We start from the raw sequence: 13849 nt of genomic DNA, 5'->3' as shown, positions 1-13849 counted from the left end.
GGCAAATGAGTACAAGGCCTCCTCAGTGACTGCATCACAGGCTCCACCTGGGGAACAGCCCAGCTTTGTCGGCGTCTCTCCACAACAACCCATCCCTAAAAAAGACAACCTGCTAGTCTACCAATCCAAACAACCGCCTCGTGATCTTTCTAGTAAAAGGTGTGATTGTTGTTTGGTACAAGTGACTTTTATCTCTGAATCATTTGACTTTCAAAGGAGATGTTCATCCCTGTTCTCTGTTGCTCCCCTCCAGTCGAAATTATAGAATCCATATGTCCTTTTTTTTTTTTTTTTTTTTAAATCGGCATTTATTGCTGTTCAGCATGTCATGAGAAAAAACAGAAAGCACAATATTAAGGAATTAAATACCACAATATAATTCTCAACCACTACAATTGGACCTTTTTCTCCAAAAAATGGAAAATACATCGTGGCACTCAGCTTCCGGTCCTTATATTAAGCGCGAGAAGCAAGATGGATTCCAGAGTAAATTGTACACTATCGCAAGCATTTGCCAATCACCTTTTCCGATGAGGAAACTAGCATTATACAAGAAAACTCTATCAGGAAAAAAATAAGACTGAAGAAAGAGTGCACATTTTTCCACAAAAATGCTTCATGTAAGGTCAGAAAACTTTTATGAATGGTCACCAATATTCACCCACACAACCTCTACGTCTTAAGGCCTCAGTAGTAGTAGATAAAGCAAAGTGAGAACCACAGACACCAGCACCAACTGATTCAAGGGGCTGTGGGAGGGAGAGGGTACTTCTGTTGAGTTTCAGTAGATGCTGGTGCGACGGATCTGGCATGCATAAGGACCACCACCAAAGAAAGAAGCCGTCAACCGCGGTCCAGCAAAGCGAGCACCCCCCCCCCCCCCCCCCCCCCCCCGGAATCCCCAGGCCGCGGCAGCACCAAGGCCACCCCCAAGCCACCCGAGCGGACACCGGTCGGCGAGCCGACCCAGACACCCGGAACACCCCCGCCCCAGCCCCGGCCCACACCCCCGAGCCCAAGGCCGCAGAACGAGGCCCAGCGGGCCCCCACAGCGCCCCACCGGTCCCCAGCCCCCATCCCCCCACGACTCCCCCGCACCCCACCCAAACCCGCCATCCACCACGACCCAGGCCCCACCACCCCCGACCCCCAAACCCCCGAACACACCCCGACCCCCAGCACCCAACCCCCCACCCACCCATACCTCCACCCCCCCCCCCCCCAAACAAGCCGCCCCCCCGACGGCCGCCACCCCCCCCGCGAACCCGGCCCCCCGCGAGAACCCCCCACCCCCCCCCGGAAACCGGCACCGGGCAGCAGCGCAGAGAGGGAAGATGTGCCCACCCCACCTCCAGCCGCGCGAGATTTGCACAGCGGCGGGAGGGGGGAAGCAGAGGAGGAAGCACCAGGGGAGAAGGCGGAACACCAGAACACCGAGCCCGGTGGGGAGAGGCCCCGGTCGTCACACCAGAGTACTACACAATTCACACGCAATTTCTTAGAAATTGCACTTAGTCTAGTTTAATAGCAACTTAGCAAGTCCATGTCCCTAGCCTGTAAATTATTTGGGGTTCACAAATCCAAAATAACATATTTATGTAACGTGTGCTGGAAAACGATCGCTATGAAAAGCACTTCTGTGCTAACACGGACCATATGGAGTATTACATGAATTTGCCACTCCACAAGTATGACTACCGCTAAAGTAAAGCTGTCGAACACAATCAGAAAACCCTCACTGCATTGAGCTAACCCATAATGTCATTGACAAAGCAAGTAAACATTGGCGAGGCCACACGAACGGCGCCATTATACAAGCGTGTAAAAATTGACCGGATGTACCATATTGGCTTGAAGTAGCACTAAGGAACTTTTTAACCTTAATAAAATATTTTCATATCTCTTCTGATGAAACATTGACTTAAAACTAGTTGAATAGTTCCTTTGCCATGGTCTGAGGGGGTCTGTATCATTTTACTGGCACTAAGCAACTTTGAAGAGGATGCTAGGAACACTGCCACCCATAAAAACTACAAATGTGCTGACTGCTTTATGAGATATGTCATTGGCCTCTTTCCCTATTCGTTTGTTACAAAGACGGAAGTCAATTTGAATGTTGACGCACAATTCCTGTTTTCCTGGCAGAAGCTGCAAAACAACTGAAAAGTTTTGTCTGAGGGGACAAAAAAGAAAAAGGTAAGCTACTCAGCTAAATGGACAGTCAAGGATCAACATTAGCCTGGCTTTCATTCGCAGCTGCATTTGTTGACATCACAACCAGAGAGGCAGGACGCTGCCTCTTTTACAGTATACTTGTTCCATCACCATCAAATCACCATATATCAAAAAAGATTTGTTTTCCCCATTCGACTGCTGTAGTAAACACCTTTTGTTGTTCTGATTTCTGTAATAGTTGACAGTGGTGCGCCAGCACTTACTGTAGCTTAAAATATGATGATATCTATCATTATGGAATAATAAAACACATTTAATTGACAAAGATTCAGATTTTTTTTTTTTTTAACCATATAGCCTGGAAATAATAAAGATTTTATTGTTAAATTCTGCCATAGAATATTGTTGTAAAATGTTTTGCAGAACATGTATTAAGCAAATTAAAATATAAACAAGAGCTGCTGTTAAAAAATGCTGTCCATAATTCAGTGCAGCGAGTGCACATTTACAAGATTTTTGTTGTTGAATCTCGTCAAAATATCATTTTCAAGTTTTTTGAAAAAATATTGAGATTTTTTTTTTTTTTTTTTTTAGCCCATATCATCCATCCCAACTACCCTGCAACAATTCCAAATGGTCTGTGTCCAGTGAGAGTTGGGAAAGATAGATGCACATCATGCTACATGTCCCAAACCCAAAAGCCACAGTCAGTGATAAAGTCCAAGAGAGAAAAGTGGCATTCAAAAGGCATTTTTGTTTCAGTTGAAGCGTTAATATTGCTTTATTTATTAACATGGGAAATTAAAGTGAAGGGTTGGCAGATGTTTGTGATTGGATGTTAGTTACAGTGCAAATAGACACACAAGCATGGATACAACAAACACACTAGTACACTTAAAATGTGTGTTGTACTAGAGTAGGATGAGAATGGTGGGATAAATGTACTGAGACGTAAATAAAGACCATTTGCACATGGATTCATCCACTTCTGTCATCCATTATTTAGCATGGAAAAGAGCAATTGCTTGGTGGTTGGATTATTTTTCTGATGTTTACATGGCTATTGGCTGAAGTTGTTGATGATTTTGTTTTGAATTGTTTGATAAACACTTTTGACTTGTCGTCGCACAAAGGTGACTCCTAAAATTCAGAAATCTAAACTACAAATACATGTAACATACTGCAAAACCGCTAAAATGCAGAACAATCATCCAGCCAATTTCGCCAATTCAGCAGCAACAGGACCTTTCCCTAATACTGTATCAGAAAAATGCTAGTGAAAATCCATTTGTGGACAATTATGAGTGTGCTATAGATTCCAGTACAGCAGAGTTTGCCTCAGAGGACAAATGGCAAAATCACCACCACCCCCAACAACAACAACAACAACAGGCCCCGCGGGTCAAATGCGGAGAACAAATTTCACCCCACCCCAATTCTCAAAGGCATTTGCCCTCCATTTAAAAGCAAAATGATAATAATTCATGTCTATTGAATTTGCTAAATGCCCCACATAAAATGAATTTGCCCCCCAAGGTTGGGAAACAAATCGCATAGGCACGTGTTCCATTTACAGTAAGTGATTTGAATGATCAGAGCGCTGCAGTGCTTCCTATCAGCCAGAGAAATGGGTCAATACACTGAAACTAAGTGACATGGCTGGCAGCCTGTGTGCCCGTGGAAGGCTGGCAGAAGAATTGTAGTGAGACCTTGCTGTCATTGGGTCAGACAGAATTGCAAACACAGACAGAGACACCGCCTGGCTAGTAGGTTCAGTCCAAGCTAGTCCTCATTTTTAGAGGGAGATTGGCACATTTAACCGATCTAACATTTAACACATCTTAGCTGTCACAACCCACAGCAAAAAATCTTCACTAGAACCACAAGACCAAACTGGAGTGTAAAGGTCACTCTCAGACATCAAGAGAGCTGTTACAAAGAAATGCAACTTACTTTCAGCATTAATTGACATTGTGTCTTTCTCCCAGGACACAACAGTGATGTAGGCCTCCACTGATGCAGGGATAATGCACTTGAAGACTGCCACATTGCCTCTCATGGCTTTCTGGTCCTCCACCCGAACAGTGTAGGGTTCTCGTAGGACTAGTAGGGAGGTATAAAGAGGCAATTTCAGTACAATTTTGAATTCTGGAAAACTAGAGAATCAGACATTTCTGACTGTGGCGTGCAGTGGAACACAACTTTGAATTTTGAACTTGCAAATCAAAGGACCTGGTCTTCATAAGAAATTTGATAGACAACAGCTCAGCATCCTTGTTATAAATCCTTGTTTTGGTGGTTGTTTCACACGAAAGAAAGTGCTGGTAATGCACAAAAACTATTTACCAACCTCCAAAGTTAAAGAAGAAGAAGAAGAAGAAGAAGAAGAAGAAGAAGAAGAAGAAGAAGAAGAAGAAGAATTAGTAGTACAAGAAGAAGAAGAAGAAGAAGAAGAAGAAGAAAGTAATAGTAGTAGTAGTGGCAACTAATGTAGTAGTAGCAGTAGTAGTAGTAGTAGTAGTAGTAGTAGAAGGAGAAGAAGAAGAAGTAGAAGAACAAGAAGTAGAAGAAGAAGAAGAAGTAGAAGAAGAAAAAGTCATAGTAGTAGTAGTGGCAACTAATGTAGTAGTAGTAGTAGTAGTAGTAGTAGACGGAGTAGAAGAAGAAGAAGAAGAAGAAAGTCATAGTAGTAGTCATGGCAACTTATGTAGTAGTAGTAGTCATGGCAACTAATGTAGTAGTAGTAGTAGTAGTAGTAGTAGTAGTAGTAGTAGTCATGGAAACTAATGTAGTGGGAGGAGGACAAGGAGGAGGAGAAGTAGTAGTAATAGTAGTAGTAATCATGGTAACTAGTGTAGTAGTAGTAGTATTAGTAGTAGTAGTAATAGTAGTAGTAATCATGGCAACTAGTGTAGTTGTAGTAGTAGTAGAGGTAGTAGTAGTAGTAGTAGTAGTAGTAGTAGTAGTAGTAGTAGTAGTAGTAGTAGTAGTATGGTGTATTTATCTATAGTTTGATTGATTTTATGCCCTCATCACAACCTGTTCTTCATGGTGTGACAAAATGCCATTATATCTTCTCAGTTTTAACTTTGGAGGATCCCCAAAAAGATTATTTACACTCAACTGCTTTGAAGATAGACTATAAATAAACGTATACCTCACATGCTAGAACATGTATTAAGGTCATCAGTCATGCAGAAATACTAACCAGCCTTAATGTAGACATCTTGGCTCCTGATTCTCCCTGAGGGGTTCTCCGCTGTGCAATAGTAGGTGTTGTCGTGGATGAGTTTGCTGAAACTGGATGGGGGGATATGGAAGATCTGAAGGGTGCCATTGGAGTGCACATGGCGGATCCCTGGCACATCATAGATCTCCTCACCGGTGGCCAGATACCAGCGCAGTGAGACAGGTGGTACACCTGCTGCGGGACAGGGCACCGACGTCCCTGTGGTGCTGGCGAACACTACCTCTTGCACAGATGCATTGACAAAATATAAGCTGGAACGTAGATCTTCACAGAAAACTGCAACAAAATGACATTAAAAAACAAAATGTTAGGACATTTCTTCAAAAGTTTCACTTTGCACCGCACAATTTGTAGAGCTGTAATAGATACAACTCCAAAAGACAACATTTCTTATTTGCAAGTGAATACTGCTGTTAGGCCAGTGTGTTGATGCTTGAGTAGAAGAAGAAGAAGAAGAAGAAGAAGAAGAAGAAGAAGAATTAGTAGTACAAGAAGAAGAAGAAGAAGAAGAAGAAGAAGAAGAAAGTAATAGTAGTAGTAGTGGCAACTAATGTTTTCCAAAAAATTTCTATCGTAATTCAAGACATCTGCCAACCATGGGATTTATTTATTTATTTATTTATTTAAAAAGAAAAAACTTGTACGCACTCTGCATCCATCATGCAGGCAGTGCTGCAGTATGTCCAAATGTTTGGTCGTAAAAACAGGAAACGAGGTCCAGACCAGCATAAGTGCAAGCATAAGTGCGATGTGTTCTCATTATTGATGCATATGTGTCAAATGTGTTGCTGTTATAAAACACCTTTACTTTCCTAATATATAGTAGATAAATAAAGTCTATACACCCTATTCAAATAGAAAATTTTGCGATAGAAAGTCACACGACCAATCATGAGATCAAGTGCACCTCATCCATTCATCCATCCATCCATCTTCTACCACTTATCCGAGGTCGGGTCGCGGGGGCAGCAGCTTTAGGAGGGAAATCCAGACTTCCCACTCCCCAGCCACTTCAACCAGCTCCTCCGGCGGGTTCCCAAGGCGTTCCCAGGCAAGCCGAGAGACATAGTCTCTCCAGCGTGTTCTGGGTCGTCCCCGGGGCCTCCCGCCGGTAGGACATGCCCGGAAGACCTCTCCAGGGAGGCGTCCAGGAGGCATCCGAACCAGATGCCTGAGCCACCTAAGCTGGCTCCTCTCTACGCGGAGGAGCAGCGGCTCGACTCTGAGTCCGTCCCGGATGACCGAGCTTCTCACCCTATATCTAAGGGAGAGCCCGGACACCCTGCGGAGGAAACTCATTTCGGCCGCTTGTATCTGGGATCTTGTTCTTTCGGTCACGACCCACAGCCACCTACTCTCGCATAATTGGGTGCATTATAAATGTGTTTTAGATTAAACCAATTACATTCAGACACACATCACGTGAGTCAGTACACACCTTCCACCATTTTAAGTGCCTCAAATTAACGCCAAATTAGGTTCAGCGGTTCTAGTAGGATTTGTTGACATTTATTCCTGAGGGTTTTGTACAAATACTGACTCACATTTAAAACATTTGATAGTGATAGGTCCATGTCCATAAGCCACCAGTGTCAAACTCGTATTTATTCACTGGCCACTTTCACCCAAATTTGTTCTCAAGTGGGCCGGACCAATATGTTATGGCCGAATAAGATATAGATAACAAAAGGTCAAAATAATTCCTGTTTATTTTAATGCATATAATTACAAGTACAGTGATACCTCAGCTCACGAACTTAATTGGTTCCCAGAGAGAGTGTGTAAGCCGAAAAGTTCTTCTTCCGAACATTTATTTCCCATAAGAAACCATTAAAATGAGAATAATCCGTTCCCAGGTCCCTATAAAACATAATTTTCTACTAAATAAGCCTTAAAACTACACATAAATATACCTTATTTTATGTATAATAAATGTGCTATTGTATTGTAATTAAAGAAATAAATTGTACTGTATAATAAAGTCGTTTTATTTTACTTTGTGATGGTAGTTCTTAAGGATAGTAGCAATGCTAGACTTACTTCATTCGCGAGCGTTTCACCACGTAGAGTGTTTATGGAACGGTTGTCGCTCATTCGCACTTTCGTGCCTACCGGAGCGGAGGAGGTGTGTCCCTTGGTGAACAAGGAAGTGGAGCACTTTAGCGAGTCAACAAAAAGTGAGCACCGCCAACTACTTTCACCTCTTTCCTGGGACTAAACAGCCGTGGCACGATTTTCGCCTTTTTTGAGGTACGTGATGGCACTTTCGCTTTTTTTAGTGGCGCGAACTCTCTTGACTACAATGCAAACGTGCCGCCGAATCGCCGTCCCTCGCTGGTAAGCATTAGGCTTAACACTAGCCTGTGGTGGGGTCTTTTTCGGTCCCATAATAGCAAAAGTACACTCAAAATGTCTATCAAACACAAACCGCGTCCGCACTAAAAGAAAGGGGGTGACGAACTGGGACGCCGTGAGCGTGCGTCAGCTTCTCGTGGCCACCACCGTGGTGCTGTTCGACCGCGTGGTTTGGTTCGTCCGCCGAAAAGTAGTTCGTCAGCAGAGACTAAATTCTCGCGAATTTAATGTTCGTGAGGTGAAAAGTTCGTGAGCTAAAGCGTTCGTCAGCCGAGGTATCACTGTACATTCTGAAAGTATTCCCAATTATTTTAATGTTATTGCAAAGTAATCTAAAATTTTAAATCTGAACAAAAATTAGTGCACAAATTTTCCATCATATCCTGACTCATAGCCAGATTTCAGAATGTCATTCAATTAGTCACCAGCGCGCCCACCAGTGGACAAAATTATCAACAGTTCATTTTAGTGAAAAACTGCAGTTTGTGTTCTGTCCTCACGGGCCAGAATGGACTCCTTGATGGCCATGGCCGCTTCTGGCCTCCAGGTGGTATGTTTGACACCACTGCCATAAGCAAATGTGTGCTAGCTTATTATAACCCTCAGTGCATGAGGTTGCATTGATTGCCCTAATTCATTAGTTAGTTAGTTAGTTAGTTAGTTAGTTAGTTAGTTAGTTAGTTAGTTAGTTAGTTAGTTAGCAGTGTTGTCACAGATTACTTGAAAAAGTAATCTGATTACTGATTACTGATTACTCCTAAAAATAGTAATCTAGTTACATTACTGATTACTTATTGTCAAAGTCACTGACTTTGTGAAAGTGACAGTGATTGCAGAAATGCTGTGACTGCATATGACAATATTTAGGGCTTATTATTGCATAAACATGTTTCAGACTATTTTCAGTTCAGGGGTAGAATAATTAAAGCATCTATAAAGCTCCTAGATCCCCACAGTCAGCTTAGTACCAATTTCTGCCTTTTGCTGCCTGAACATAAGAATGACAACAGGTTACTAAATAATACTTGTGAAAGTGCATGAACTTGAAACATGAACATGTTTCTTTGTTGATGTTTCTTTGGTTTTACAATACATAAATTGGTGTAGTATAACACCTGCAGGCTGGTTACAAACTGTAACTGTAACATTTGCAACTGTAACATTTTCTATTTTCTCAAGTACCAGAGTATAACTACAGCCATGCAGATAGGCTTTTTTTTTTTTTTGATCTGGCCTATTCTTTCTCGAAGTATGACGAGACACTCTGTGGGGCAGCTCAGCATTTTTGCTAGTAGGGATCTTTTCTATTATTGCACGGAAAGGTGCGAGTAAACAGTACTCAATAGGACACATCTCCTCTGTATATCGCCCGCCCAACTTTTTTCAGCTCATTCCCGTTCCACTTACTGGTGCTCTTTTACAAAAATCCAACTTCATCTGTTTGCGTGCCCTTGGTAGCTGGGCTGAAGGAACGGTAGAACTGCTTGTTTTTTCCTTACCTGTCGGCGATGCTTTGTGCTGTGATATGTTTCTCAAATTGAATGTGGAGTTTTTAGCCAGCAAGTTTGCAACACACTGAGAGGTTTTTGTCATTTTTACTAGACAAAAATGTGAAGTAACGGCTGTATTTCCAATGAGCAAATGGACCCCTTTGTGGAGGTCCGCCTGCTTCTTCCATTGTTTACATCGTGACGGGGGAGGTAGTGTTTTGGCCAGACTCCAAGGCTAGCGTGTGACCCGGCGTTGTATCTTCCACTGAGAAAACGTGACATGCGATGCGACGTCACTCCCAAATGCAAGAGAAACATTTTCTCCTCGAAATTATCTTCGAAATGGACAATATTCTGCATTCTTCATACATCACGAGGTATTAAAAAAATACGATACTGCATAAAAACAGTGGTATCGGTATCGGTGACTACTCACAAGTAACATGCCGATACCATTAATTCCAACGCTAATATAGGATTTTGGATGCAGCATCTTGTGTCTTGCTCGTGCACGACATTCACTGATATATGACATATTCACTGCTTGCCGATCTAAGATATCCTATTGGCCCTTGAATGCTCTGAACCAATGGCAGGACAGCTTTTTCATGTTGAGGAAAAAAAATCTTAAGTATCGGTATGGTATCGGTATCCGGCGATACTGCAAAGCTGAGTATCGGTATCGGTATCGGGAGCCAAAAAACAGTATCGGAACAACACTAATTGTAGGCAAGGCTGCCCTCTATCACCACTTTTATTTTTAATAGCAATAGAACCTTTAGCCATTGCAATTAGGGGACATGGGTCGATTTTGGGTATAAAGGTGGGTGATAATGAACACAGAATAGCTTTGCACGCAGATGATGTTATTCTCTTCCTTAAAAATTTGAATACCTCAATACCAACGGTCTTAGATGTTCTAAGCATATTTTGAAATATTTCTGGTTATAAAATAAATAATAAAAAATCCTCCTTATTGCTTCTAAATTCTAAAGACAGATTGGTTCCACCTGAATGTGTGAGCCACTTTCAATTAGTGAATAAATGTACTTATTTGGGAATTGAAATTGCTCCTTTGTTGGAAGATATTGTACCCACAAATTATACCCCAATAATAACATCCATATCCAAGTCTCTTGACAGATGGTCAGCTCTGTCCATTTCCTTGATGGGCAGAGTCAATATTTTAAAAATGAATGTGCTCCCCAAACTTTTATATTTGTTTCAGAATATCCCCCTGCCCCCTCCAAATGACATATTTTCCAAAATGAAAACTATGTTCCTTAATTTTCTATGGACGAATAGAATAGGTCCAGGCTCCGTTTATCTCTCCTATATTTACCTTATGATAGGGGTGGGCTCCAATGTCCCAACATGTTGTGGTACTACTGGGCGGCTCAATTGAGATCTTTGATGTTTTATTATACTGAGAACGAAATGCCGATGTGGAAGAACTCTGAGTTATGTTCTTGAAAGTTCCGATGCCGTCTTATTTGTATGTGAAGAATCCTATTGTAAAGAACATGATAGTTGTATGGCTATTGTATGGCTTATTTGGGGAAATAAGCATTTTACACCAGGTCGAGCAGATGGTGGTTTTAAAATCTGGGCTGATAAGGGGGTGGGGCAAATAAGGTATGAGTTTGATAACCAGACTGGAATTCTTGTTTCTTTTCAAGAGCTGATGTCTAAATTGGGTATTCACCAGAAACATTTTTTTCAGTATTTGCAACTTAGAAGTTTCATAATGGCAGAACAAGGGAGAAATATACAAATCCCACCTTTGTCATTGCTGGAGGAAGGTCTAATTAAATACCCGTTTGGAAGAGGCATTATTTCTAAATTTTATAACATGCTAGCCAAATCTTCAACTGAGAGTTCACAATGTAAGCTAAATGCATGGAGTTATGATTTGGGGGAAGAACTTACAGTGGAACAATGGCAGTCAATCTGTATAAAAGCCCCAATACACGGCTTAAACTATTGCAATATAACTGGATAATGAGGGTGTATATAACTCCTGAAAAACGTAATAGGTTTGATCCGAATACACCAGATACATGTATCAGATGTGGTGACGATAAGGGAACATTGTTCCACTGTATATGGAGCTGTCCCAAAATACAGGAATTCTGGAGGGAAGTCAGGACAATCATTGAATCAATTTTGCATATGAATATGGGACTGGAGCCCAAACCTTTTCTGCTCGGCCTCTACCCAGCTAAGCATCGACTAAATAAATTCCAGCGAATGCTTGTGGATATTAGTCTACTACAGGCAAAGAGAGTGATAGCTGTATCATGGAGGTCGGTTGGAAAACCAAGTATTGTCAAGTGGTTTAGGGAATTGTCTCTGTATTTACCCTTGGAGAAAATTACCTACACTTTGAGAGGTCAACAAGATATATTTCAAGAAGTTTGGGGACGTTTTTTGGACGATGTCAGGCACAATGACATTTCGCACCTATTAGGTAAACCTGGGACGGAATGACAACCTCGTTAGGAAGAAGATATTGGACTGTAGAGACACATGGAAACTCTTGCAAGACACGTTGGAGTTTATTTTTTTTCGTTTTTTTATTTTTGGTTTTGTTTTGTTTTGTTTTTTTGGGGGGGGGGGTTGAATTTATTTGTAAAATGTGTGTCTGAAATATAAAAACTTCAAGAAATATATTGTTTAAAAAAAAAGTTTTTTTTTAACTCTTTGACCGCCAAAAACGTTTAAAAACGTTCAGTATAATCCAGGGATAGGCCGCCATAGACGTCTATTGACGTCTACTATGTTTTTTTTATGGAAACGGGTGGAGTAAAGCCTTGGGCAGCTGTGCTCCAAGTATCAAGCCAATCGGGTTACTATAATGAGTATTCCTGGCCACTAGATGGCTGTGATGAGTCTTTTGGACAAGATCGGGTAGGAGACAACAGTAGAAGAAGAGAGGCTGAGCTAGAGTGTTGAGGGGGAGAGAATGGCTAACTTGGCTAAGGGAGTCAAAAAGGCTACAGATGGCAATCAGCTCACGCTTGATCCTTATTTTCAAAGCTCAAAAGCATCGACCAATGCTCAAGAGCACAGTGATGACGGGGTTAAGTTATAGTTGAAGTGGTGATGCGGCCGTTTCGACCACGTCCTAAGGCCCCACCGGCTAGCGATGCTAACACCGGAAAAAAGTGGTGCACAACGGAACACGTCTGCACAGATGACGTTTCATCGGACGATGACGACTACTATGGGTCCGATGCAAGACAGTCTTGGACAGTATTTCGTCCTCCGAAGAACGTGAAGGTAAGCGCTAACATGCTAAGAGATTGCTAGTAAGATTACTTTCCTAACTTTCCGGGCGATCTGCTAGCAGCGTGTGTAAATGTGCTGATATACACTAGAACATTACCTATACAAACGTGAATGTATATTTTATAGATCTTGCTCACAGCAACGTCCGACCGCTGGTTCTACGACAAAGAAAGGTTAAAAAAAACAAAAACGTTTTCAATACACCGCAACAATAAAAGAAAAGTCTTTCGATAGTATTGTAATTGTATATGTTTCTTTCAGCTCCTACTCATAGGGCCCAAAGTGACCCTTCTCACAGTGAGCAGAACAAAGGTAAAAAGAAAAAGATTCTCCACAGCACTAATGAAATATTTGATGGTAAACGTCTTCTATAATTTACAGAATGTGCATCAACCAATACATCCAAGAAAAAAAGGTAAACATGCACACACACACATTGCATCACACTGCTCTAAAATAATATATGATATTGAAATGTATATTTACAGATCCCAAAGATCCTGGCTGGCATGAAGTTGATGTAGTTGGCTGGCAGCCAACCATCTTCCCCTTTGCTGCAAAACCAGGACCAAGGGATGCTGCAGCAGAGCTGAATTGCCACCTGTCAGCTGACATCCTGGAGCTCTTCATCACGGATGAACTTCTCCAGCACGTTCATCATACCAACCTCTACGCAAATCAGTCCATGCAGAAGCAGACTGACAAAAACTGTGATGCAAATCCTGCTGCATCCCCCTTGCACGCATGGGATTGCTCCACAATATACCACACAAAAAGAAAAATTGTGTCGTTGAAACATCCACACAATTGTAAATAGTAACACAGACACACACACCACACATGCGCAGTTGCGCACGTGTAAATAGTTTGCAAAGAGTTTTCCAAATTGTTTGTTCGGATTGCTACTGTTGAATGTAAATAAACTGTCATTTTGCAATCAAAAAACACTTTTTTTATTGTTGGGGTAGTGTTTTATAGAAGTTTAGGTGTTTGTAGAATCACTCATGCAAAAAAAAAAGTGCCAAATTCACTAGAGTGCATGAAATAACATCGTTTCACAAAAAGCTTGATTTCTCCGTATTTTGGAAGAAAATAGAGGATTTGGGTGAAACAAAGCTGTTTTCTATTGTTGATTACTGAAGATCTGAATAAGGTAGAAACAAACTTTTTTTTAGATGAAAGATGAGACTTCAACCTTTCATTTGGTAGTATCCGCGTTTCCATAGTCCTAACACGACATTTTCAGTGGAGCTTGAAAGATCGGTAAAATTCTGTAAATCAGCTGGCA

At 41.6% G+C, this 13849-nt stretch overlaps 1 protein-coding gene and 1 long non-coding RNA gene across 5 annotated transcripts in view; one reads left to right on the top strand and one right to left on the bottom strand.

Moving 5' to 3' along the window:
- The window catches only part of dscama (Down syndrome cell adhesion molecule a), a 703869-nt gene that overhangs the window by 559659 nt on the left and 130361 nt on the right, over window positions 1–13849 (bottom strand). For all 4 annotated transcript variants that reach the window (XM_077504141.1, XM_077504132.1, XM_077504133.1 and 1 more), the window contains exons 2-3: window positions 5384–5701; window positions 4129–4278 (exon numbers count right to left, since the gene is read on the bottom strand). In XM_077504141.1, coding sequence (XP_077360267.1) covers window positions 4129–4278; window positions 5384–5701 — 468 coding nt within the window. The remainder of the gene's footprint in view (window positions 1–4128; window positions 4279–5383; window positions 5702–13849) is intronic.
- LOC144006661 (uncharacterized) lies at window positions 12134–13424 on the top strand. The gene is made up of 5 exons (XR_013279894.1): window positions 12134–12552; window positions 12688–12734; window positions 12823–12873; window positions 12943–12976; window positions 13050–13424. It is a non-coding gene; the product is annotated as an uncharacterized LOC144006661 (long non-coding RNA).

Source organism: Festucalex cinctus, chromosome 18 (assembly GCF_051991245.1).
Source record: "Festucalex cinctus isolate MCC-2025b chromosome 18, RoL_Fcin_1.0, whole genome shotgun sequence".
NCBI classification, from domain to species: Eukaryota; Metazoa; Chordata; class Actinopteri; order Syngnathiformes; family Syngnathidae; genus Festucalex; species Festucalex cinctus.
Note: the sequence above shows the minus strand (reverse complement) of the source record. Positions and strands in the feature narration are given on the sequence as shown.